The sequence below is a fragment of the Colletotrichum acutatum genome, assembly GCF_030867785.1.
Source record: "Colletotrichum acutatum strain CBS 112980 chromosome Unknown BDZ83scaffold_131, whole genome shotgun sequence".
Taxonomy (NCBI): Eukaryota; Fungi; Ascomycota; class Sordariomycetes; order Glomerellales; family Glomerellaceae; genus Colletotrichum; species Colletotrichum acutatum.
This window is the reverse complement of record NW_026849125.1, coordinates 47,310-72,700: the sequence shown is the minus strand read 5'-3', so window position 1 is coordinate 72,700 and position 25,391 is coordinate 47,310. Positions and strand designations below refer to the sequence as shown.

At 52.7% G+C, this 25,391-nt stretch overlaps 10 protein-coding genes across 10 annotated transcripts; 5 read left to right on the top strand and 5 right to left on the bottom strand.

Moving 5' to 3' along the window:
• Window positions 1-356: 356 nt before the first annotated feature.
• BDZ83DRAFT_723268 (batten's disease protein Cln3) lies at window positions 357-1,780 on the top strand (the record flags this gene model as incomplete). Its single annotated transcript, XM_060512547.1, has 2 exons — window positions 357-498; window positions 558-1,780. The coding sequence occupies 2 exons, from the start codon at window positions 357-359 to the stop codon at window positions 1,778-1,780; spliced, it is 1,365 nt and encodes a 454-aa protein (XP_060359954.1).
• A 2,043-nt stretch (window positions 1,781-3,823) lies between these two features.
• On the top strand, window positions 3,824-4,820 carry BDZ83DRAFT_588844 (uncharacterized protein; the record flags this gene model as incomplete). The annotated part of the gene is made up of 2 exons (XM_060506182.1): window positions 3,824-4,211; window positions 4,288-4,820. The coding sequence occupies 2 exons, from the start codon at window positions 3,824-3,826 to the stop codon at window positions 4,818-4,820; spliced, it is 921 nt and encodes a 306-aa protein (XP_060359953.1).
• A 165-nt stretch (window positions 4,821-4,985) lies between these two features.
• BDZ83DRAFT_74956 (uncharacterized protein) lies at window positions 4,986-5,904 on the top strand. The gene is made up of 2 exons (XM_060513777.1): window positions 4,986-5,514; window positions 5,578-5,904. Exons 1-2 carry the CDS (start codon window positions 5,151-5,153, stop codon window positions 5,868-5,870), a joined length of 657 nt encoding a protein of 218 aa, XP_060359952.1. The 5' UTR covers window positions 4,986-5,150; the 3' UTR covers window positions 5,871-5,904.
• Window positions 5,905-6,793: 889 nt separating this feature from the next.
• BDZ83DRAFT_723267 (uncharacterized protein) lies at window positions 6,794-7,247 on the top strand (the record flags this gene model as incomplete). Its single annotated transcript, XM_060512546.1, has 2 exons — window positions 6,794-6,999; window positions 7,103-7,247. The coding sequence occupies 2 exons, from the start codon at window positions 6,794-6,796 to the stop codon at window positions 7,245-7,247; spliced, it is 351 nt and encodes a 116-aa protein (XP_060359951.1).
• Window positions 7,248-9,675: 2,428 nt separating this feature from the next.
• On the top strand, window positions 9,676-11,756 carry BDZ83DRAFT_636724 (GMC oxidoreductase). The gene is made up of 2 exons (XM_060509272.1): window positions 9,676-10,107; window positions 10,163-11,756. Exons 1-2 carry the CDS (start codon window positions 9,759-9,761, stop codon window positions 11,587-11,589), a joined length of 1,776 nt encoding a protein of 591 aa, XP_060359950.1. The 5' UTR covers window positions 9,676-9,758; the 3' UTR covers window positions 11,590-11,756.
• On the bottom strand, window positions 11,757-12,326 carry BDZ83DRAFT_636723 (uncharacterized protein). Its single transcript, XM_060509271.1, has 2 exons — window positions 12,144-12,326; window positions 11,757-12,079 (listed from the first exon to the last, which is right to left on the bottom strand). The coding sequence occupies exons 1-2, from the start codon at window positions 12,190-12,192 to the stop codon at window positions 11,835-11,837; spliced, it is 294 nt and encodes a 97-aa protein (XP_060359949.1). The 5' UTR covers window positions 12,193-12,326; the 3' UTR covers window positions 11,757-11,834.
• A 690-nt stretch (window positions 12,327-13,016) lies between these two features.
• Window positions 13,017-13,777, bottom strand: BDZ83DRAFT_723265 (uncharacterized protein; the record flags this gene model as incomplete). The annotated part of the gene is given in 3 exon segments (XM_060512545.1): window positions 13,017-13,088; window positions 13,099-13,146; window positions 13,310-13,777. 3 exon segments carry the CDS (start codon window positions 13,775-13,777, stop codon window positions 13,017-13,019), a joined length of 588 nt encoding a protein of 195 aa, XP_060359948.1.
• A 730-nt stretch (window positions 13,778-14,507) lies between these two features.
• BDZ83DRAFT_588805 (ABC-2 type transporter) lies at window positions 14,508-19,075 on the bottom strand (the record flags this gene model as incomplete). The annotated part of the gene is made up of 3 exons (XM_060506176.1): window positions 14,508-16,201; window positions 16,253-18,314; window positions 18,371-19,075. 3 exons carry the CDS (start codon window positions 19,073-19,075, stop codon window positions 14,508-14,510), a joined length of 4,461 nt encoding a protein of 1,486 aa, XP_060359947.1.
• A 1,915-nt stretch (window positions 19,076-20,990) lies between these two features.
• Window positions 20,991-22,537, bottom strand: BDZ83DRAFT_588839 (uncharacterized protein; the record flags this gene model as incomplete). The annotated part of the gene is made up of 3 exons (XM_060506180.1): window positions 20,991-21,774; window positions 21,834-22,358; window positions 22,416-22,537. The coding sequence occupies 3 exons, from the start codon at window positions 22,535-22,537 to the stop codon at window positions 20,991-20,993; spliced, it is 1,431 nt and encodes a 476-aa protein (XP_060359946.1).
• Window positions 22,538-22,793: 256 nt separating this feature from the next.
• Window positions 22,794-25,153, bottom strand: BDZ83DRAFT_636712 (benzoate 4-monooxygenase cytochrome P450). The gene is made up of 5 exons (XM_060509270.1): window positions 24,232-25,153; window positions 24,095-24,158; window positions 23,793-24,026; window positions 23,401-23,721; window positions 22,794-23,338 (listed from the first exon to the last, which is right to left on the bottom strand). Exons 1-5 carry the CDS (start codon window positions 25,059-25,061, stop codon window positions 23,264-23,266), a joined length of 1,524 nt encoding a protein of 507 aa, XP_060359945.1. The 5' UTR covers window positions 25,062-25,153; the 3' UTR covers window positions 22,794-23,263.
• Between the last annotated feature and the right edge of the window lie 238 nt (window positions 25,154-25,391).

Sequence of the window (25,391 nt, the reverse complement as noted above, 5' to 3'; positions counted from 1 at the left end):
CCTAAGGTGCTCAACGCAACGACGTCACAGCGCAGTGCCCGAGTCGCGTGGCTAAGACGAGGGTTCCCAGTCCATGAGGTTATGTGGGTTCTCTCACCTTCGGCTACCTTATCCCGAGAACGTGGTTGGCTGCACGGCACGTGGGCGGCAAACCCCGGTCGAGTGCTGCGCTGAGGCACTGAGACAGCGGTTATCTTGTGACCGACGTCCGACAATCAAAACCGTCGGATGCCAACGCCCCAAACCTAAACCTTTCCCAAGAACGACCGCTCGCGACAAGACGACTTGACCCGCCTCTCCGTTCTCTCGATGCCGGCTTCTTTCTGGATTCAATAACAGCGCCGTGCGAGGGAATTATGACCGGCCGATCGCCTTCGTCTTCCGGCCTTCTTCCCATGCCTGGATCGCCATCGTCGTCTTGGGCAATGTACCGCGCCCGCTTATCTGCCCTTTTTCGAAATGCTGATACTCAGGTGATCGTGGCCTTTTGGCTTCTCGGTGCGCTTTCTCGGCCTGGTTATGCTGTGTCTGTCTATATGTGCTGACGTGTAGGGTAGGCCTCATCAACAATGTCCTCTACGTAATCATCCTCTCCGCCGCCCAAGACCTCGTCGGCTCGTCCGTGCCGAAAGGCGTGGTCCTCCTCGCCGACGTCCTCCCCTCCTTCTTCACGAAACTGATCGCCCCTTACTTCATCCACCGTGTGCCCTATTCCCTGCGCGTGCTAGTTCTCATCGCCCTCTCGTGCTCGGGTATGCTCCTTGTCGCTCTCACGCCGCCCACGAAATCCGTCGCCGTGAAGATGGTCGGCGTCGTCATCGCCAGCCTCAGCTCCGGCGGGGGCGAGCTCAGCTTCCTCGGGCTGACGCACTACTACGGCCCCATGAGCCTCGCGGGCTGGGGCAGCGGGACGGGCGCGGCGGGTCTGGTCGGAGCGGGTCTCTACGTGGTGCTCACGGAGTGGTGGGGCTTCAGCGTGAGGAATAGCTTGCTGTTCTCTGCGTGCTTGCCGTCCATCATGTTTGTGAGCTTCTTCGTCATATTGCCCAAGGGACCGCTCAAGGCGGGACGGAAGGAATACACGGTCGTTCCGGAGCAGGATTTGGAAGAGGAGGACGTCGAGGAGCTGTCGCAGAACGCGGCGTCGTCGGCTCTGCTTGCGCCGGGGCCCGCGACCACTTCGACAGCGTATTCGGTGCAACATGCTGATGCGCATAGCTTCGAACATAACTTGAAGAGGGCAAAGGCACTCTTCTTCCCGTATATGTTGCCGCTGCTGCTGGTATACATTGCCGAGTATACCATTAACCAGGGCGTTGCGCCGACGCTGCTCTTCCCGCTGGCTTCATCACCATTCAAGGAATTCCGCGAGTTCTACCCCATGTACGGATTCCTGTACCAGCTGGGCGTCTTCATTTCGCGGTCTTCGACGCCGTTCTATCGGATTCACCGCCTCTATCTACCTTCGCTGTTGCAAATCGCCAACCTCGTGCTCCTGACGTGCCACGCCCTGTTCGACTTTATCCCTACAGTGTACGTGGTGTTTTTGATTGTGTTTTGGGAGGGACTGCTGGGAGGCGCGGTGTACGTCAACACCTTTGCGGAGATTATGGAAAAGGTACCGAGCGAGGACAGAGAATTCAGCTTGAGTGCGACAAGTGTGAGCGACAGCGGGGGTATCTGCATTGCCGGGTTCATCGGCATCGTCATGGAGGTACAGCTTTGCAACTGGCAGGTTGTTCACGGGCGGGATTGGTGCCGCAAGATTAAGGTTGGCTGAGAGGAAACTACCTATCAAGATGCTATGCTGTGCAGCACCTGGGCAGCGGCCTGTGTCGAGCGTGGGGGCCCCGCGACTGGAGAGGGTTCTGGTACGATGTTTCCCAAGAGGGATTGTCCCGTGTCCCGTCGTTCACGATGCAATCTGGGAACGGGCGCTTAGGTTACACGGTGTCGGGCCCGGGGTTTGACCGGACGGGGGGCGTCGATTGACGACGCTAAGCACGGCGTGGCACGACTTTGGGTTCCCTCCCTCTTCGCGATCCGAGAACATTGTGATTCATCTGGGAGCGATTTGCATTACAGGCGTCAGCCAGAGGATAGAACGGTCGGGTACTCCCTTGTCTCACTGGACTCGGCAATGCGTGTCGATTGGGGACTATCAAAAGACGTGTATGGACGGGAATGCAATCAAACCAGGGCCCAGAGTGGTGAATGAGGCTGTTCCGACGTCAGACATTGTGCCACTTGGACGAGGGTCCACATATACGTTTATAGGGGAGAATAGGCGCGCAATCGCTTGATTTTCTGGCATGACTTTTTTACCGTCTGGGTGAGGAAACAGCTGACACAACATGCCATGATGGGGTCCCCCTTTTGTTTCCAATACCACAGGGCAATCATAAACATCAATGAGATCAGATCAATTAGACAAATCTAACTGGCAAAAAGCCAAATTCCATATTCACGTTTCAGTGATTTGCTCATCGCGCCATGATTCATGGCGGTTGAAGAGATTTCCCGGGCCAATTGGACGTTGATACGTTCGTTTTCGGGAGGGTCCCGGGGGGACTAACGTTAGGGACAACGCTGCATGGTTGACTGGACGGGATGCTGCAACGGCGTTGCACTGACCGCCGGGCGCCCATTTGTTTGCATTGTTTTCTACTTGGCGCGGGAAAAAAAATTAGCAGAGAAAGAAGCTGAACTGATTAGCCCAAGCGGACTTGTTCCGTAAGGTACCTCAGACGGTGTGCAATTGCCATTGATTTGACGGCCGGTCAGCGGCGAGAGAGCGGCCATCGACCAACCCGAGAAATTTTCATTCGCAGCCATTTGTTCTTCAGCGTCTTATTGTATTAGCTTCCCATTCGCCTCGGGGTCGCAGTCTCGGTGGTAATAGTAGCCAAAGGTTGATTCATGCAGGAAATGATATTTTGTTATCCGCCACTACTCTCGGTCCATTTCCTTGAAAATTTCTCCCCTTCTCTACCGCAAGGTCCCTCAAGGTGAGGCGTGTAGTCACCGGTGTAAGGCATGTAAGGTAGTCACCGCTGGGCCTGTTCCGGTTCATATTCGCCCAGAATTCTCGATTCTCTTACACTGAGATTTACCTTAGATCTGGCAGCCAGTCTCTTTTGACCAAGATTTCTGGACTCGCCTTATCTGCACGGCACGAAACAATTCTCTTTCCACTTCACCCCTGCTTTTATCAAAGACGAATAGTATCATCAGCCCAGATACCTTTTCAAGCAGTCACCGCTTCTGGTCTGGTGCTACCTTATTCCCACGGCCACCTCATCCGAATACAGCTCCAGGCCCCGAATAGGCCTCAGGTCTATATTCACCTCATCTTGAGCTCGACCTGAGGTGCCAAGTGGTTCTAGATTACGGATCCAATATCCGTCGTTCCTTGCCCCTGCAACCTTCCCGCGCCCTTGCCGCAGCTTCCATTTCCATTTTCCATCCCACCTCGACTTCGACCTGAGGCTCGGCCTGCAACGCTCGCCCGTTACCTCATACGGCTCTAACAACCCAGTGCCGCCTGAGGAAACGGAAAGTGATACCACCACCGTCCTTTCCTCTCCTTCCCCTTGAAAAAGTAGCCGCACCTCGACCGGACTTTTTATATCTTCAATTTTCTCCGAATCCTTCCAATTCTTCAACCTTTACCACATTTTCTTCTCCCACGCAAAGGAGCCTCACGCTTCTACTCTTCACACCTGTTCCATTCACACATATTCACACCCGTAGGCAGTTCGGGCACAACCTCACGATGGACGACACAGTCGAGCATAACGGCACGGCTCACCTGCATCACGATATGTCACATACCTCACCACAGCCCGCTTCCCTCATTACAGACCTAGTAGACCTGGACCTTACCGAAGAGGTGAAGCCACGCACATTCCATCTCTTCAAGGACCTTCCGCCCGAGATCCGCACAAAGATATGGCGTCTCGCGGCGCCCAAGCCCACTGTCGTAGAGCGCATATCTAACAGCACGACTTTGGCCTATGGACTTCACCGACCTGTCCCAGCGCTCCTGCAGGTTTGCCAGGAGTCTCGTGCCGAGCTGCTCTACGATCCTCAGGACCCGCATGGTCTAAGAGATGAGCAGTTTGAGATGATGCATCTCTCTAGAGGACACCAGGCGCAAGGCAAGGGTGTGTACATGAATTATCGTCATGATACACTCTTCATCTATAGAGGTGAGTTTTGCCTTTCACCCAATTACCTCACGCTCCAAACAAAGAGGAAAACCCCCAAAGGCTAACACATTCACAGGACCGGCTCAGTCAATCATGCCCAGCGCTCTCTGTTTTGCCAACCTCCGCCACCTGGCCATGGAATGGGGCCTCCGCCCCTGCTGGGTGCAAGGCCATTGTCACGAGGGCGTCCGTCTCCTCCGGCAGTTCCCCAACCTCAAGACTTTCACGCTCCTCGTCAGCTTCCATCCCTTCAATGCGCTGCCTCTGGGCGAGTCGGGCAGAAAGCACCGCGAGCAGACGCAGAAGCGGCGGGCGCTGAATGAGATCAAGTCGTGGGTTCTTGGAGCTATCGATCAGGCTTTGGAGCAGGATGACAATGCTCGCGCTGCTGCTGCTGCTGCCGCCGCCGCTGCAGAAGCTGCTGCCAGCAATGACGCCAATGTCGCCAATGTCGATACTACCTCTGGCTCTTCATCTGAGTCTACATCCACAACTTCAACTGCGCCTTGGTCGTCTACACACACCACTGTATCTCCGGCTATCTGGATTCCGCCCGAGGTCAGAGTTGTCCCAAAGACAAAGTACTGGAGCATGCCAGCGTTGGCCTAGAACGTCCCGGACGACATTGCTTACCAGTGTACTATTCAAATCATAGTCGGGGGGTCTCGAGCACGCGGTGAGGAAAAGGTAGATATGTATTTCCCATGGCTCATCATTCGCCATATTCATCGTTAGTAAGGTTCCGCCGGCCAGCACTCCCTGGGGGTTCATGGGTATTAGCGGGGGAATGATACCCGTAAGGGAGGGAGAGGACGGCGGTTCTTATGGCACAGTGGGATTCAGAAGGAAACATGATAATCTGGGTTATGGGGACATGAGGAAGCGTTCTTCGTTTGCGATTCTTTCAGCAGCATAGCATTGGGAAGGGCTGCGGCATCAATGGGGCCCAGGCAAAGGGCCATGGCTTTTGCATTCACGAGGGAAAAGGGCATGATTGCGACGTGGCGTTACTTGATTTTCTTTGATACCAAAATCGATAGATGGATCGATGACACATACACCTCTCAATTCTTACCTCTATTGTGGATTGACGGAAATAATACCCTATCCTCCGTACACATATCCGTTCCGATTGCATTGAAACGTCTGACAACTGTGTGTGTGAGGGTGTTGGTGAGAGCCTCAGGGCGGGATGCGACGCTGTTGAGTACCATCATTCAGGGGAGTGGCCTATCGGAGGAGGGGCTGTTGTGCCGCTGCAATTGTGGCCTCGGCCGACTTGGGGGCTTTGGTACAATACGTAGTAGGTAGACTTCAGGCGCCGTGGTGACCCCCACGCCAGCCATACCAGTACTGAGAATCGCAGCCACGGCGCATCTTGGCAGAAAGTACGGGGTGTTTTTGGTCCAAACTTCTCACCGCATTCGGTATCGAGAAATAAGTGTCTATCTCTCGGAAGGTGATCCATTGCCTTGCCATCTCCGAGATTCAGGTACAGCAGGCACCTCGGTGCGATTATCTCGTGCGAGTGCGAGGCGCGATAGGGACTGTTGTTCGGGAATACGATGTGCGTTCGGAGGGCGGAGGGAGCTCGGTCGGACCTTTGGGGTGCGTTATCCAGATGGGAGAGTGTGTTGGTTCTATTTGTTGATGGTCTAGGCTCGTTTTATGGGTCATGCTCTTCTAGGGTACCTAAGAGGTTTATTATAGGGTATTTCTTGACTATCTAGTACTGTAGACAGGATCTATACGCTTTTTTGTTGCATTTGCACATGCACATGAATTTGCATTTAAATTTGTACCTGCAATTGAATCTGCTTGGCTGAAATTCCTGCGGAAGGAGTGTTGGAGAGGTGATGGGCTCGCTGAAGGGCCTGGCCGGCATACCGCCCCCCGATGAGTGGGCGTGTGAGTGCTGTTGGCGACTGCTACTTTTCTTACTTTTGCCAATGATCAGAATCTCCCCGTATGCCTGGAACATCATTTTTATCGTCCCTCTTATCCTTTCCAAATTCATACTCTCGTTGGTTTTGTACTTCCTCCATACACAAGGTCACTTAAGCAGATGCGCATCAGGAAATCCGCGATGGACAGCAGCGCCTCTCTTGCCCATCGTACCTTACCAAGAGTAAGAACTGGGGCTTCAACGAATAAGCCGTTCGGAATCTCTCTTTCTTTTGCTGAACCCGCTCATCGAATTGTTCTAGAAGGCTTTCACGCGTGTTCTCTCCGACTTTTCCAATCCTAGAAATTTGGGGAAAGGGAAAGGGAAAGGGAGGCATACTAAAAAGGTTCAGCTTGGGGAAGGTGATGCACCTATGACGCACCTGCCTCTCTCCCGGATTCGCTCAAGCGTCTTGGTGTCGTCACCGTCCAATTGCAGGACAGCCTCTAAACATTCAACTTCATCGCATAGTCTAGCCTTTCTGACTTGCAACACTGAGACCTCTCACGGAAAACGCATCCTGCCGATAAGAAAAGTTCGCAAGAAGAAATCCGATAGTCAGAGAGACTGGATTCATTGAGCTTTCGTCATCACCAACGTCTCCAACTATTTGTACACTCTTCCTCACAACGCAAACATGATCCCCGCAAGGTCCCTCCCCCTCCGCCGCCTCGCCGCCGCGCGATCCGTACCTGGACTAGGAGTTACGGTTGCACCCCTCGCTGCGGCGCGCCGGGTCGAGGGTCAGCTCCGCTGGAGCACGCATAACCCCAAGGAAGGCGACCTCGGTGGGCCCGGCGGGCAGGAACCTGTGCCGTCAACGAGCAGTGCCGCACAGAGCTGGTGAGTGTTATCTCCGCCTCATGTGACAAGATTCTCGAAAGCAATCTTGTTGTGTTGGAGGTGCGTCCGTGGGTCCTGTGGTTAACGTGTCTTGGGGGATTAGGCCGACATTGGTTGCTATTGCTGCTGTTGGACTTGGTGTTGGGAGCTATCTTGTTCATATGACGGGCAAGTCCAAGGGGCAGGGGACGGTGATGGAGAAGGGGGAGTTTGATAAGTTGGCGGAGAAGGTTGCGTCGAGGAAGTAGAGGTTCGGTGATAAGCATCTGGATGAAGTCAAGTTTACTGTTTTCAGCAAGGTCTGGGAGATGAAAAGGCCAAAACCTGTAAGCTGAAAGGGGTCTATGTAAGTTTGAAGTATTGATTGAGTTCTAAGGTATCAGAACATCGAGCATGTTATTCAACGAGAACAAATAGCTACTTGGATTTTGAAATGGCCAACTTGGTATCAAGCAATTCCTTGGCTGGCAGTGATACTACCACCTTAGGTATGCTAACTTATAGAGTAGACCTATCGCGATCGAACGCCATCTTTCTTTCTTCATTTTGAATTTCTACGTTTTCAATGATCGCTCGGGTTTTCACTGATTGCTCGGGCGTAAGGCGGTTTTCGAGAGGTCGAACACCATCTTTATTTGCGTGAAGTTGGGATTGTGAGAATGGCCAGGGCGAGCAGTCGGCCACATCCTGATTTGCCCTTCCAGAAATCTCGTAGAATCCATAGTCAAAAAGGCTATGCCTGCGGATCCTGCGGTGTCTACTAAAGGAAAAGTGTCAGAAACTGTGACGTACTATCGCGACTGGACTGGAATATCAACATAAAGACGATCTCTCCTCTATGCAGTCAAAAACGATGACCTTGTCCTCGAGAACTGAATACCACTGTCAGAATAAGTCACCGTGAGAACCGTTGATTCTCTCGCTGACCCGGAGTCGCTTTCATCAGTCCGGAACAGGCGTCTCTATCAGACTACTGGGCCCGTGTATGGCTGCCTCAGAGCTCCTTCCAATTCCTCGCGACGACCTTTAGATGACTGCACATATTGTTTTCCTTCTCCACTGCTCCCATTTCGCGTTCATGGGACATTTGCTCCTCAGGCAAACGATTGAGCTCAAGCGAAGCGTACTTAACTTCAAGCTCTACAACAATGAGTCTATAGATCCACTGCCTCATTTTGTTTGACGCCTCATGTTTGTCCAAGCGTGTAGCCCAACCATCCGGTTTCTGATCACACCCGCCGTTCGGTAGGTTTTATGGGATGAAAGATGGGAGCCCAATGTTTGTACAAAAGGATGTAGTCCGACATAGAATATCAATCAATGATCGATCAGTGAATGCGGATCGCTAGAACAGGGTAAAGTAGATGCTTAGGATAAGTTGCCTAAGTGTACACATTTGGCACCGTTCAATGAGGAGCATGATACAAACGTCTATACCATTCAGATCTACCGGGCTTAATGTCAATATTATAAACCAGGCACGTTCGTCTTATGTTCGCTACATGTATGTACTCGAACTTTCCTTAAACAAGGATTCTGCTTCCTTGTTGTCAGTGGAGCATCCAATGCTTATTGTTCTCTTACTTAAGCGGTAGCTCGTCCAGACCCAGTCAAGAAACCCACCTCGAAAAGTTGTTTTCGGCCCTTTGTTCTTTCGCCAACTCAGAATGCGAGCATGACACACATGGGGCTCAACTTCCCTTAATTCCCTTGATTGCTTAGAAAGCGAGCATGGGCCCGTTTACTGCTTGTTTTTTTTTCGAAGGTTTATGCCCACCTTCTGTATCTGTATTTCCGTAAACCCGTGATTTCATCAGATAGAACTTGCAGAATGTTGCCAAGATCCACATATGCGATATCCTATCTTGACGGGCATCACTCGGCGGATGCGCTTGGCAATTGAGCTTAAATTTTAGTCGCCGTGACTAAGTGCGCAAAGATTTACCGAAGCGACTGTCCAGAATAGCACTTGGAGCATGAAAAGGCCGCCATTGCATGAGGTTGCAATCGTTTTCGGGCATGACGTATTATGCCAAAGCTTTCCATGGTCCCCGTCCTCATTTTTGGACGACAGTTGCCAAATCAGTCGCAGGAGCATGATTCAACCCCCGCCACCATGTTGTGCACTCTCCCCTATGCTCAGCCCTCGTTGGCCTTACGGGGCTATGCTGGTGAGCCATGAGTAGGAACCCCCTGCAGGGGTCCCGCCGATCTACGCAGATATTTCCGCAGCGACGGGTTCCAGATCCCAGGAACGTTGGGTTTCTGATGGTTGATAAGCATCTCGCGCCGCCAACTACCGGTGCATCGGTCCGATCAGATATGCCCTCACTGCTCTCAGCGGTTGTCGACCGGCCAATGGCGTTCAGAACCGCTGAGCCCCAATTGTAACTCGGCTTCTGCGGCTACGCCGTACTCCACTCTGCCGAGTCTTGAGTAAGTTGGCCCGTATGGATTGCACTGACGAAATGGTAGGGAGAGCACAGCTTTTCGGTCAGCTCTCGGAGGGTTATCACAAAATCCGGTTTAACGGGGATGGTAGCTGTTTGTATCCGCGCGGGTGACGTGATTGAGGGATTTCAGAAGCTTGGATCTTGACTACGATGTTATCAAATTCTCATCTTCGGTATTCAATGATAAAAACACAGGCCCTCGCCTTCGAGACATTGGATTTCTTCGGATAACCAACCCAGTGTACTTGTCTGCAATCCCTTACCTCACTTACACTCTTTCTAGACTTTGGCATTACACACACAGCCATGCGGGGCTTCCTCACTACATCTACCCTCCTCTCCGGAGCAGCAGCCTTGGCTGTTCGCTGTAACAACGCTTCCAGCAATGGCTACGACTACATCGTCATCGGAGGCGGTACCAGTGGTCTGGCTGTTGCCAACCGTCTGTCAGAGAACCCTGCCGTATCTGTCCTGATCATCGAGGCCGGTGGCTCAGTTTTCGACAACGTCAACGTCACCAACCCTAACGGATACGGTCTTGCCTTTGGCACTGACATCGACTTTGCCTACCAAACGACCAACCAGACTTTCGGCGGCAACTCAGTCCAGACTATGCGTGCTGCCAAGGCTTTGGGAGGAACCAGCACTATCAACGGTTCGTGGCGGTTATCGGTTCAAAAAGGCTGGACACAGATGCTAACACCTCGAAGGACTGGCCTACACCCGCGCTGAAGCCTCCCAGATCGACGCATGGGAGCAACTTGGAAACGAGGGCTGGAACTGGGATTCTCTTTTCCCCTACTACCTCAAAAGCGAGCACTTCCAGACTCCTGAGCCTGCGCGCCAGGTCGCCGGCCGTCTCGAGTACGAGGCCGATGTCCACGGCGAAGACGGACCCCTCTTGACAGGCTGGACCTACGGCCAGACCAACGGAACCATGCCCGCTGTCCTGAACTCGACCTTCCAGAACCTCGGTCTGCCCTGGAACGAGGACGTCAACGGCGGAAACATGGTTGGCTTCTCCGTCTTCCCCCGCACCGTCGACCAGGCGAACGCCGTCCGCGAGGATGCCGCCCGCGCCTACTACTACCCCTACCAGGACCGCACCAATCTGAAGGTCCTCCTAAACACCAGCGCCCAGAAGCTCACCTGGAAGAACGCTGCTGCTCTCCCTACTGCCGATGGGGTCCAGGTCGTTTCTGCCGATGGCTCCAGCAGCATCGTCAAGGCCAACAAGGAGGTCATCCTCTCCGCCGGTGCCCTCGTCTCCCCTCTCCTCCTTGAGCTCTCCGGTGTCGGCCGCGCCAACGTCCTGAAGCAGCACGGCATCAAGACCGTCGTCGACCTCCCCACAGTCGGCGAGAACCTCCAGGACCAGATGAACAACGGCCTCTCCTTTGACATGAAGAACATGAGCATCGACGGCACCCTCACCACCGTCGCCTACCCCTCCGTCGCCCACGTCTTCGACAACGCCGACGAGGTCGCCGCCCAGATCAAGAATGCCCTCCCCGCCTACGCCGCAAAGGTCGCCTCCGTCAACGGCAACGTCACCCGCGCCTCGGATCTCTTGGAGTTCTTCCAGCTGCAGTGGTCCCTCATCTTCGAGTCCCAGATCCCCATCGCCGAGGTCCTCGTCAACGCCGGCTCCGGATCCTGGAGCAGCGAGTACTGGGGTCTCCTTCCCTTTGCCCGCGGCAGCGTCCACATCGGCGGCAACTCCACCTCCCGCGCCGTCATCAACCCCAACTACTTCATGCTGGACTGGGATCTGCTCGAGCAGGTCGAGATTGCAAAGTACATCCGCAAGCTGTACAGCACCGCGCCCTTCTCCACTTACACCGGAGCCGAGACCCGTCCCGGCGCGGACGTCGTCGCTGCTGATGCGGATGATGTCGCGGGCTGGGAGAGCTACATCAAGGGCAACTACCGTTCCAACTTCCACCCCGTCGGCACCGCTGCCATGATGCCACGCGAGAAGGGCGGTGTTGTTGATGCGAGCCTCAAGGTCTATGGTACCGCCAACGTTCGCGTTGTGGACGCCTCCGTTCTGCCTTTCCAGGTGTGCGGTCACCTTGTCAGCACCCTGTACGCTGTTGCCGAGAGAGCGGCGGACCTCATTTCTAAGAGCTCGTAGAGAGGCTCTTGCTTCTCAGGACAACTCGGCCAAATTCGACCACTCCTTTTTTACATTTCTCAGTAAATATTTCAAGCACAATTAGATGTTCATATCCATAGAGTAGAGTGTACAATACTGAGTCACGCGACTTGTTCCACCAAATTCAAGTTTAGATCAAATTTCAATGTTCACATGGGAGTAGAGCTCAAAGCCGCTGAGATCTAACATGCCTACATTTAGGGCCGACTACTCAAAGAAAGCACCTAAACAACAGTATAGACAACCTTCTCTCCACTGATAGGACGCATGTGGTCCTTCGGCGGCTCATTGACTTGCTTCGACCCAAGGAGCGGGATGCCTTCCGATGCTATGTTCTCGAGTCTCCCTGGCATCAGACGAACCGGGTTTGCCTGCAAATTGACTTTTCCCAACGGAGCTTCTGATCCAAGATAGTTGTAGAATTGCGTTGCAAAGTCACGGGCTTCGGGATTGGCCGGGATTGTGACGCCTGTGAGTGGTCAACAGAGGTGGCCCCTCGCGGTTCAGGAAGAAAAATGACTGGAACTGCTCACCTTGATATTGGATCTCTACACCCGATGGGAATATTCCATGTGAGGTCATAGTCAATGACGACGTACTCGGCAAAAGCTCCTGGGCGGTAATTGACCGAACAAGCTACATACCTATAGTCAGTACATCACTGGTCTGCTTAAAAGTTGTGGGCTGTTCAACTAACCGCCTTGCACGAAGCCAGCTACATGTGCTCCAGCCTTGACACGAGGGTCATTGATGTTTTGGATGTCTTTGCCAACACGGGCGACCTCCCCAGCGAAGTCGCTGCCGATTACGCGGTACTCTTGTGCCGCAATTGGCTTGTAGGTATAGAGCGCATCCACATGATTCAGCGCAACTGCTTTCACGCGGACGAGAATCTCTCTTGGCCCTGGTTCCGGAGTCGGGATATCTTGTACAGCAACGGAATGATCCTTCGGTCTTAAAGTCAGGGCTTTCATCGTGGTATCAGGAATCAAACTTGAAGCTCAGTGTCGGGAAAATGGGAATATGAAACTGGAGTGAACTTTATTCCGAGCTTCTCCTCGTTAGAGAATAAGAGATTATATATATGACTAGCTACTACAGGTGCACTTAGAAAGGGGGGCCCGGGGGGGGGGGGGATGCTAAACCACACGATCGAGTAACTTGGCTTTCGAATTTGATCTACTGATGTCGCGAAAACGAAGAAGTCCGTGGAGTCTGCACTTTTATTATCTGTTAACCCCGGTCTGCGAGCTGACATGGACTTAAGCTCGCTGCTCTGTGAACTTAAGTCCGGCCTTGTATCCACACGTATAATCAGAGTCGGGCCTTGACTAAGTCAGTAACTTCGAAACCGGGAAAAAGCTTGAATGTTTCTTCTTGAGAACCTTGAGAGATCGCCTAAGACATCACTGTTCAATCGCGTGTAGGTAAACAGTAACTTCATGACTGAACATGCGATCTTCAAACAAGGTAGCCCGCTGCCTCCACCAGCCATGCTTGGCAGTCCTTAACGGTAACCTTTTTGCCAGACGTATCCTTGACATTTCTGTTAGTAAAGTAAAGTTTTTTGAAGGCATGGCAAAAAGAAATGTTGCGGAAAGGCACCTCGGACGACCTGCCCGGAAGGTAATTATACACGCATGAAGTGGTCTGTTCAGAGGAATTGCGGCCGTTTGGAGAAGTCAAGCGAAAGCCTCACCTTGTCTTTAGCTGCATTCCAAGTCTTCCCGGGAGCCTTTGCCTTGTACGCAGTGGCCTCGAAACCGCAAACAGGCCTCTCATCAATCTCTTCCACTCCCCTATTGAGCATCGCGTTTTCGTCAAAGTGCTGAACATCAACCCACTGCAGCGGAACTCTTTTCGTAGGGATATCTGAAGTGTTTGTGAGGTCATGACTGCGTTTGACCTCGACTTTGAAGCCATTACGCACATCACCGGTCGCGTGGATCTTGACACCGATATCATCATCGGCGCGAGAGCGTACAAAGTATGCCCAGTGGTCTTTGAATGGCGAGCCATTATAGATCAGTGATTCGACCAAGAAAGCTTCAGGGGATCCTGTCGGGGGCACGATTGGCGGCGGTGGGGCTGGAGGCGGAGTTGATGCCTTCTCGACAAGAGGCCGGGGTGGAGGTGGCGGAACATCGCCGGTATAAGAGCAAGACATTTGGAATAGTTGGAGGTGTTTTTGAGTGTTTGTTAGTGACGTTTTGCACAAGAGCCGATATAATTCTTCAATGTTGAAGGTGAGAGTTCTTGATCCTGTTGGACACCTTCATGCACAATCAGGCAGCAACAGCAAGCGCCACGGATCCCAACACAATGTCTCAAGGTTCCTTTGTTGCCTAGGAATCGCTTGAGCCACGCCACGCCATTGGCTCAGTGGATTCGGCCTGTAAGTGTAGCCTTCATCGTCGTGTTTGGATGATATAGTAACTAGAAAACGGTCAACGAGTGAAATGTGAAGATGAGCAAGAAGCTGCCAATTGTTAAAGGTTGCGGGAGACAGACTGTGCTATGGCCAGCACTCGCTTTGGCAATGCGGCCCACCCATCTGCGGCGCTTACTGAAACAGAAGATGTCTAGGCGCTCTTATCTATTTCTTCAAGTCTTGGCCGCCTGGTGGCAGTCTAACATCTACTCTCCCCAAGGCTTTACCGAGAACTCGTTTCCACTGAAATCAAATGAGAGGATTCGAAAACTTCACTAGTTTTGCAGAGCAGGTTGTCACGGAAAGGAGCCTTTCGTGAACTTTGGGTTTGAGATATTGAGTCTATGAAACTACTAATTTGATTGAGGATATCCAAAACAACGCTCGCTATATAAAACATGGCATATTAAGATATTGGTATGATTTTCCCATGAAACATGAAACTGTAATGGTTGAGGCCATCAACTTATTGTGTCGCCGTCTCCTTTCCCTTGGACTCCTTCTTGGGCTTGGACGAGCCGGAGTTCCACTTCTTGACGCGGACGAGGTAGTAAGAAATAACAGCAATGAAGATGTTGAAGAAGATGAAAGCCCAGACGATACCGAAGTTGCGCCAGCGCTCATCATAGAAAATGTTGCTGCCGGCCAAGTACTGATCGGCATTGCTGAGAGAGCAGTATCGACAAGCCTCAGTAGCCTCGGGGTTCTGGAGCTGGCCGGGGGCGAGCTTGAGGTAATCCGCCAGGTACTCGCCGCATGTCAGGTTGGCAGGCGGGTTGAAGACAGAGGTCTCGGTGGCGGAGCAAGTGACGGGTCGGCCGGATAGTTGGGTACCCACGATGCCAGCAACCCAGTAGGTGAAGGGGGACACGCGGTACATAAAGATCCAGAAGCCGGGGAGGGCAGTAGGGGACTGCAAGACACCGCAGAAGGTCAAGCTCATGAGGACCAAGAGAGTAACCACACCTGAGGCGGTCTGGGCATCGGGGAAGGCAGCGATGGTCATCTGGGCGAAGGAGGACGCATAGATCATGAGCTGAATGGCGTAGAGCATGACCAAGACCTGGCGGACGGAGCCCTGGATGCCGATGATGGGGTAGTAGAAGCAAGCCCAGATGAGGATACCGGTAACGATTTGGTAGGGGATTTCGACAATGACGTTGGCGAACATGAATGCCTTCCAAGAGTAAGCCTTGCTGGGGCGTTCGCGCACTTCGTAGAGGGCACGCTGTGTGACGAAGTGAGGCTGGATCTGCTGGACAATGGTGGAGAAGACAGTGATGATCATGAAAACACCGAAGATAACGTTTTGCATGCCGGCCATGGTACCGTCGGCCTTCCAGAAGGAGAAACCAATAAATAGACCTGCAGCGATACCGAGGAAGAACTTAGCGAAGACGTAGTTGGGCATGCGCCAGTACTGCTGGAAGACACGACCGGTGACCTCTATGAGCTGGGTGCTGAAGGGCATGGCAAACTCAGAGTGGGCACCAGCATCTTCGCTGCCAGCGACCTCTTCATGCTGCTTCTCGAGGTGGATTCTCTCAATCTCGGCCTCGACACCGTGGCGCTCATTGCTAGACTTCCAGACGCTGTGCCAGTCTTCACCCCTGGAGTTGGCTCCGTTGTTGACAATCTCGAGCATGTACTCAGCGGGGTTCTCCTCGTCGCCGCATCTGCGAGCACCATTGCCCTCAAAGTAGTTGAGAAGGGTGCGGGAGTTGTCGCCGATATCACCAAAGTAGACAGTCTTACCGCCGCGGGCGAGGAAGAGCAGGCGGTCAAATTGCTGGAAGAGGATGGCGCTGGGCTGATGGACGGTGCAGAGGACGGCTTGACCGGCATCGGCCAGCTTGCGGAGGAAAGCGCAGATGGCCCAGGAGCTCTGGGAGTCGAGACCACTGGTAGGCTCATCAAGGAAGAGAAGAAGCTTAGGCTTAGCTGCCAATTCGACACCGATGGTAAGAAGCTTGCGCTGCTCGACGTTCAAGCCCTCGCCGGGAACACCAACGACAGCATCGGCAAAGTCGCGCATGTTGAGCATGTCAATAACCTCCTCAACGAAAGCGAACTTCTCCTCCTTCGAAACAGTCCTGGGCTGGCGGAGCATGGCACTGAAGCGCAAGCTCTCGCGGACGGTGGCGGTAGCCAAGTGAAGATCTGGATAATGTTAGTTGAATATTCAAACGATGTTAAGGAGAAGCTGCATACCTTGCTGCTGAACGTAGCCAGTCTTGCGTTGGAAGCTGGCGTCAAGGGGCTTGCCGTTGACAAACATGTCGCCGGTGATGACACCCATGGTAGTTCGCTGAGCCAAGACATCGAGAAGAGTCGTCTTCCCGGCGCCGGAGACACCCATGAGGGCAGTGAGAGTTCCGGGCTTCACCCAGCCATCGACGTGGTCAAGCAGACGGCGGGGTTCACCCTTGATCTCAATGTCGTAGACGACGTCTTTCCAAGTGAAAATGTCCTTCTGGGGCGGGATTGAGTTGACGTTGGCCTCAGTTTCCTGGTCCTTGGAAACGGCCATCTCCTCGTTGGTGACGCTGCGGTTGACGCCATCCTGAAGATGAGCAGGGACGCGGCCACGCTGGAAGACGAGAACCTCGGCGGCGCTGGTGGTGGAGGAGTTGAGCTCAGTAGCGACGAAGTAGATGATCATGAAGAAGAAAAGGAAAGCTAGCAGGATGCCAAAGTTGCGCCAGACGTGGGAGTAGTAGTACTGGTAGTTGGTCTCGATGAAAGCATCGCCGCTAACGGTACGCTGACCAGCGACGGAGCCGACAGCCGAGCAGATCCATGAGTCACCAATCAGAGGAGTGTATGCGGGGATAATCTCGGAGCAGACGAACTCGCGACCGTGGAACTCGTTGGCAATGAGGATCTCGAAGGCGTAGAAGATAGGGTTGATCCAGCGAATCCAACCAAACCAGTCAACCATCTGGGGAACTCTGATGACGAAACCAGTGTAGATGACAAGAGCCAAGACAAGCACACCAGCCAACATCATGGCCTGAGAGATGGTCTTGGTGATGGCTGCCATAGTTCTGAAGACGGCGCTCATGACGAAGGTGGAGATGTAGGTGATCAAGAAGTACAGGAAGAATTGACCGGGTTCCCGACGAAGACCAGCGAGGAAGTACAAGATGAGGTTGAAACAGGTTGCCGTCACGAACTTGATCGGGATATCTGCGACGATACCAGCGATGGCTTCGGCTGATGGATGGTAGAAGGCGTAAGAGGCATGCTTTTCGACGATTGGCCGCTGATCGTATAAACTGTTGATTTCAGAAATAGCAGTGAGAGCGTTCATGAGAATAGCCTGGAACAGGACAGAACCCTTGGAGTAGAAACCGGAAGTAGCGTCAGGAGTGCCGTAGAAGACCGAACCGATGATGAGAGCCAAGATGATGTTGAGAACAGCCGATGTAGCTGTAGCCGAGATATCGTTCCAAATTCGCTGGTAGGCGCGCTTCGTGGTAAGTCGCACTTGCATCGCCAGACTGATGAGGTAAGGAGACTTGGGGCGGACATGCTTCGCCTGCCTGTCGTTCTTCTGCTGGCGTAGCTCAGTGAGAGCATGGCCGTGGGGATCAATAGGGTTCTCGTCAGTGTGCTGCTCTATCTCCTGGCGGAGAGCTTGGTACTCGGGAGATGCACGCCAGTATGCCTCGAAGTCCTCGGGGGTTCTGGGGACCTGGTTCTCCATGCCCGGGCGAGCCTTGCGCTCGATGGGGTTGGTGACCGAGGTCAAGAAGTCTCCCGTGGTCTGACGCTGGGGGCAATCCCAACCCATGCGCTCGAAGTAAGACTTGGCGGCAACGGCAGGGCCGAAGAAGATCTGGCGACCTTCGTAGAGAACAACAGCCTTATCGAAGAGGTCGTAGATGGCCTGACTGGCCTGGTAGATTGCAACAGCGTTGGCACTGCCGGTGAAGTCGGAGGCAAGGCGCAGCGACTGAACGAACTTCAGAGCGGTCGCGGAATCCAAGCCACGAGTGCTGTTATCCCATGCGCACATGGGAGAGCCAGCAAGCATCATCTCGGCGATAGAGACACGCTTTCTCTCTCCGCCAGAGACGCCACGGACGAAGTCATTTCCAACCTTAGTGTTGTAGGTGTGGCTAAGACCACAGACTGCCATAACAACCTGGGCTCCCCTTTTATGAGCCTCCTCGCGACTCAGACCCAAGGGTCTGTTGGATGGTGTGCGAACGGCGCCGGCGAATTCGAGTGTTTGACCGACGGTAAGATGGGGGAAATGCTTGTCAACCTGAATTGAACGCTGTTAGTGAACATCAAACAAAGTATTGATATGTGGTAACGCACCTCCTGATTGTAAACGGTCTCTCCTTTGAACTCCTTCATCATCTTCTTCTGTGGAATGCCGTTGTAGTGGATGACAGACTCATCTCCAATGCTCAGACCCTGTAGTTCACCAGTCATGGTCTTCAGGAGAGTACTGCATCCGGAACCAGGGCGTCCAAGAACGATCAAAAGCTCGCCGCTCTTGAGCAGGCCGTCGAAGCTGTTGAGGATCCTCTTGGGCTCCTTTTTTCCGAAACTAATGTGCTCGCCGATTCTGAGAGGTGCTTGAAGGAAGTCACCAACGGTCTGTTGCAGCTGCAAAGCAGCGCCGGTGCCAGAAACATTGAGATCCTTGTAGGCGACACCAGCGTGCTTGAGGGTGATACCCTCATTCTGCATGGCTCGCATAAAAGCCTGGAGCCATTTCGAAAGATCGAAGGACTTGCTTGCAGGGTCCAAGGCGGGATCGTTTTGGCCGTAAGAGGTATGTGAAGAAAGTGGACGGCCGTTGCTGGCCAAACTTTGATGCCGCGAAAGGTTTGTTGCAATTCTCTGAAGTTCCCTCCTATCCTCCTCGTCGATCATCATCGTGTCGCGGTGGGTATCTCTCGTAGGGCTGGAAATGTCTCCATATTCTTCATCGGAGGAATCGCCATTCTTTCCCGTGTTAATGGGAGCAAAGCCACCGGTGGGCTGCTCGGATGATGTTCGTTGTTCTCCGTTCATTGTGACCGAAGAAGTAGTTGTGCCGTAGCTACCTCTGGTTGCTGTTCTGTCCTCCATGGTTGTAGATGTGATGACCAGGGGCGAAGCTCAGATGAGCTGAAATTAAGGTTGTTGATATTAGTCGAATAGCCAATTGGTGATGGTGTTCAAGTAGTTTGCCAAAGTATGTTGCAATGTGTAAGATGTTCACAGGCTGTATGGAATATTCGATGAAGACTAAAAAAGTATTTGGGGTGTATGGGTTTCGGATGACTATATTATATCAAGAACCCATGGTGGAAGCAGATCTACGGTGTACGCTTGCGGACATGGCCAACCTCCCGGGGCCACCGAGCTAGAACCGTGATCCCGCCAAGCCAGCTGGGCTCTGAGTTTGTTGTGCGACTGTAGCAGGCGGCCGGGACCAGTTGGTGCGGAGTTCGCAGTGCTCCCGCCGACCGGCCGGCCGGTGGCTATGAGGTCACCCCTTGCCAGACATGAAGGCATTCTCCCGGGTGAGTACTCTAACCCCGAACTGTCGCGCACAAGATGTGTAAGCTAGGGGAGAAAGCGAGCGTGTTCCTAGCGCACGGAGTGCATGTTGGGCTTTCCGAGTTCCCACCAGCATGGATGGCGGAGCGGGCGGGCTGTTGTCTGCCATCACAGTCCGTCCCCGACTCGGAGACTTGGAGTGACCCGAGAGGCTCGATAACTCTTCCAGTTTGGGTGCAAGAGCCACGCTGCGGCCCTAGAGACGAGTCAGAAACTAGGCTTTGCTAAGCTTGCTAAGCCGTTTACGGTCAGAACATGGGCTAACTGTGGTCGAGACGCCCTGCTGTTTTCCGATTGCATCATGGTGGCTCCCAGTTCGGTGCCGTTTTGTCTCTGGCACTCAGCCAAGCATGCGATTCTGTAGCGTAGGCCCACCGTACATCTCTGCTTTGCTCGTAAATCTGGCGTCACATCGGGATGGGGCCACCGGCAGACATACGGGAGATTTACGCTGGGCAAGGCTGCGGCTGTTCACAGCGCACCGAAATGAAGCTTACGCAGTAACGCAGTACGGATACGCATTCCACCAACGGAACTCCCGTCCCCGAGGTACCGATGATTGTCAGCCATTGGGTATTTTGTGTCGGAGTTTGTAGATTGTGGATTGTCGATTGATAAAGACATCAAATTTCCCCCTTACTTCTAGAAGGTGCTCATCGTTTCTGTCGCTGTCTTGCGGAGTTTAGGTTTTCATAACCCAGGGCAGTTGTTGTTGAGTAGCTTGAGAAGTTGAGCCAGAGTCTTCAGCCAGCTAATCAAAACTGCGAGTCCGTCTCTCCCGAGTAGACGTCACTTTGCAGCTACCGAAGTTTGGCGCATAAGACTAAGATGTGAGACCCATCGATGTGAGATTCAATTTCAAATGGAACTACGGATGTCGACTAGCGAATGTGCACTATTATTCAGCATCATTGAGGATTTCCACGTGAGGCGGGCGAAACATTCACAAATTCTCAACTGATGTGATTCACCCCTTTTTGATCCTTTTCCACATCCTCGGGTCCCGGGGTCCTGCAATCGGCTGAAATATCAGACCGCTGAGTCAGGCCTTGCATTGCAGGTCAACTCGTAGTGCGCTGCGCGACAACGCAGATCGTCCCGCCCGAGCGACCGACAAATTCCTAGGAATCTCCCCGCAGCATAAGCTTCGACTAGAGCGGAAGTCCAGAACCCCCTTTCTCCTCGGCGTTGACGTGGTTTCCTCTTCATACTTCGGTAAGCATTAAGATGGCATCTCTTGGCAGAAAAAGTCCGCTGCCAAGCAGAGTTTCCGCTGCGTCACTAAAAACTCTGTTGCCCATCTCGCAAAGCGAGAAGCTTCTGGTGGTGGAGGAACGGGGAGGGTTACTCATCGACCCGTTTGCCCCGTTGCTCGGTTTCCTATTTACTCCTTTTTGACACCCACTTTGCCGATCTTCCTGAGTCCCAAAACCGTCACAAACAAGGTTGCGCCGTAAAGCGCGAAGCAGTACCAAAACGACGCCCGGTAACCCTCCAACAACGCCATCGGGCTCTCCTTGTCGGCGAAGTTCGACCGGGCGGTCACGGCACTCGCAATGGCGCCCGATGAAGCCAGCCCTACGCTTTTACCGATTTGAGCAATGGCGTTGTATACCCCTCCGGCCACCGCCTGCTTTTTGGCCGGAAACAGCGATGTGATCAGCAGATTAGAGATTGTGAATAACGTGTCAGCGCCAATAGCGTTCATGAACATGGCCCAGAAGACGCAGATCCAATAGGACCACGCGGGGTCGGCGATCGCCATCAATAGCGGCGACAGACACGCCAGGGCGACGGCGATGAGAATCGCTAGGTCTGCCCGGACGCGGTGGACCACGAGACCGGCGACGATGTTGGCCAGGACTCCGCCCACGGGGGCCGGCAGGAAGCGCACCGATGTGTCGATTGCGGTGAGCCGCTGCACATATTGGAAGTAAAACGAGCTGAGCTGCTCGGTCGCGTTGAAGGCACCCCATACCATGAAGACACTGATGCAGATGCTAGTGAAGCTGCGATTCTTCCAGAGTGAGTTTGGGATAATGGCTGGTTTACCCAAGCGCTCTTGTTTTTCGACCCAGGCAACGAACCCGCCGATTAGCACGGCAGAGATGGCGAGCAGTGCGATATTCTCTGGTTTCTTGATATCCTGAGTGCTATCGGTGATCGCACTGTCAACGCCCTGTTAGTTGGTCTCGCTCTCCAAGCAGAGGGCGCATCTTATACTTACGCAAGCACATAAGAGACCATTGACAGGAAAGCGCTGGCCAGGAACGCTCCAACCCAATCAACCTCGGTCCTGAATCGGTGCCAAGTGACCGGGTCTCTCTTGCCGATGCCAGGCAACCACTTCAGCGCAATGAGGAAGATGATTGTGTTGATGATTGCGGCGATGTGGAATCCCCACCTCCAGCCAATCGTATCTGTGAACACACCACCAACACTGAGGCCAACAGAGAACCCAATAGGTTGGCCTCCGCCCATCGATGCAAAGGCAATGTTTCTTCGCTTGCCTGTGGGGAACGCGTGTGTTATAATACTAACGGCGGAGGGGAGGCACATGGAGATGGCAATTCCGGCAAAGGCACGGAACATGATGAGCTGGATTCCCGTGTTCGCCAGCCCGCAGGCAAGGGTAAAGACTGATTGTAAGAAGCATCCCATAAGGTAGAGTGTTCGAGCGCCGTAGAGGTCGGCCATGGCGCCTGACAGTAGGAGTGTGCATCCGCAGGTCAAGGCGTAGACAGAAGCAGGCCTTGTTACTGTTAGAATGGGTGTACAACGACATAGGTCTTTGAGCACTAGCTCCTACCATAAGAGAAGGTTGCCATCAAGATGAACATCTCGAGCCATGGCTGGAATGCAAACAGTGACTATACCAGCCAGAAGGGAGCTGATGCCTGTAATACAGGTCACTGATGAGATGACGACCATGGTCTTACCCTTTGAAAGGTCGCCATTTTGACCGATTTCAGGAACAACAATAGTCTGGTCCAGCGCATTTGATGATACCGACGTAGAGGCTGAAAGTTGCGGCAGTGGTGTCGCCGGTGCGTTGACCAGCTCTACTGTGGTTGTGGTAGACATCGTGAGTTTTTAGTTTGGTGGTTGATATTCTACAGCCTCGAAACCACCAAGCAAGCGGACCACACTCTTCACTTATTCACCTGTGGACTGGACATAAACAGCGGGGATATTATCAACTCGGAGGGAGTACAGGGCGCAGAAGACGCATTTCTATTATTCAATTGCGCAAATTTTTGACCAACATGCCCGATCTCGGCCGAAGTGGACGGACCACCGAGTTGGCCCATTTTCGGGGAGTTAATAACATAATAACATTGACACTGTTCGAGACTTACTGAATCGCCATGACTGATTGGCATAGTCGACATGACCATCAAGGTATGCTGGCACTTTTGTTGGTGTTCACGGAGTAGAGATGCTTAAATCTGGTTCGGAATGCACCCATTTTCAAAAACGATGAACTCAGTTTGAGGGTCAAATAGGTGCTGGAATGGTCTCGCCTGCAACAATGAGCGCCATTGTATTATTCAACTTCTAGAGGCAGAAACGACGCAACCCTTATGGTCATGTATCATAATTCTATCTCAAGAACCAGTCCTAAACATCAATCTTGAAACCTGCCAGCTTTCCATACTACACTTTTCCACGATCGGAGATTTTTACAAACATTTCGGCATCCGCCGGCTGGAACTCGAAGTTCCGAATGAGCTAATGCATAGTATTAGCACAACCACACGAATCATGCAATTAGATCACGGTGAACTGCTCACCTGGACAAATATCTTGTTCAATTCCAAAAACGCAACAGACTTGCCTGTGCACCGCCAACGGCCAGCGCCAAACACAAGCTCGGTCTGCTTCTTCCACAACTTGACAGTCTCAGCATCGGCCTCAAGCCAACGCTCGGGTCGGAATACCTCAGCATCTTGGCCAAAGAGCCCCTTGTCGTGGGTCGCCGACGTCACGTCGTGCCCGACTCTGGTGCCTGGAGGCAGCTTGATGCCATTGTAGATATCACCTTCAGCTCCGACCTGTTTCATCACCAGGCCAGGAAAAGGTGGCTTCACACGGAGGGACTCGTATATGATTGCCTGGTTTTGACGATGATTAGTATAGAACTTCAGTTTGAACTGAAAAAGCGGCCCTTCAACCTCAAACTTACTTGAAGGTATGGTAGTTCCTGAGCTTCTTGATATGTGATGGGGACTGATATCCTTCCTTCTACTATCGCGTCCTCAATCTCTTTCACAAGAGACTTATAAATAGAAAAGTCGGAAAGAATATAGTGCATCGTCCATTTTATGGCCTTTGCTGCTGTGTCAGAACCAGCAACCATCGGGAACATGATTTCGGATTGTGCTGAGCGCTGATCAAGCCCGCGACGTATGAATGAACCCTGTTGAAATTCGTGTTAGCGGACGACCAAGGCCTCTTTAGGTCGTCTTGTGACGGTTGATAGCTTACAAGTAGGTCGGGCTCATCTTTTCTGTCAGGACCAAATCGGGCGGCAACATGCTCTTTTGCAAGTCTAACCATCTTAGCTTTATTATTCCAACAGAGGCGACAAAATAAAAATGCATGGCAATTGCAAGGAGGCCTACCCCATAATCTTTCCAAAGCCATTCTTGTCTGTAGTTTTGGGTCCAAGTAGCCTTAGAGCAAGATCCGATGTGAAAATCCGCTGGAGAGGTGGTATATCAGTGAAGAATTGCAAGATGTCTATGGCCAAGTTTGACATAGCAACCAACCCAAAGACGTCTGAATCTTTCCGGAGAAGCCCAAGGGGCTGTCCGAACGACATCCTTGAGCGAGCGTCCATAGCGTAGTAATGCGCCAGTCGACCAAAGTCAACAGGCTTCTGCTCCGGAAGCCCTTTCATCTCTGCATTTTCTGCTCCTGGCGGGGAGAGCTTGGTGGCATAACTATCTCGAATCAAGCTCACCAAGTCCGCTATACCAGAATCAATGCTGGCTTCTAATCCAGGGATATCCTTGCCCAGGTATCCCGGCTGAAGCTTTGTTCTCAAGGCATGATGAACAGACTTATCGAGCACGCTGCCCATCATATCGTGGTAGGGATCCAGCCTGGTGGCTTTGTACCAGCTGCTACGTCCATAAGTTGACTTGGCCGCCGACATGCGCCTGATGAGCTGTACATCGGACGTGACCAGGTCGTTGGGGCCTATGCGGACAAGCTCGCCATATTTTGTCGACAGCTTCACGTACTCGAGGTACCCACGAGAGCCTCGAGTGCGGATACGAAACATGGACCAATAAGATAGGGAAGAGAGAAACGGGCCAGGGATATGCGATAAACGAGCCCATGATCTCAAGGTGGTGGTGAACAAGTACACCACAACTATGAGACCGAGGAACTGGACAAGAGGTGTCCAAGGCAACGCGACCGCGGACTGATACAGTAGAGAAGGCATTTTCTCGATATCAACTTGTCAAGGACAACTCGAAATCATAAGTGGAGAGGCCTTTTGGCTAAAGAATACAGATTTTAGGCATCTCTTTAGACTCTCTAGAGCAGGCAGAAAAATCAATATTTGCAATCCATTTTGGTACCCCTTGTAAGCCTGCACCCATGATAATATTGAAGGAGTGGATACATGTATCGCGATCGTCCAGGGCTAGGCCGGCTTACGCCGAGCTAGCGCGCTGCGTCGCTGACCGTAAGCTCGCACCGGCAACCTATGATAAGAGCAGCTGAAAACTATAAGTGTGATTGGGATGCATTGATTCCTTCCTTCCGGATG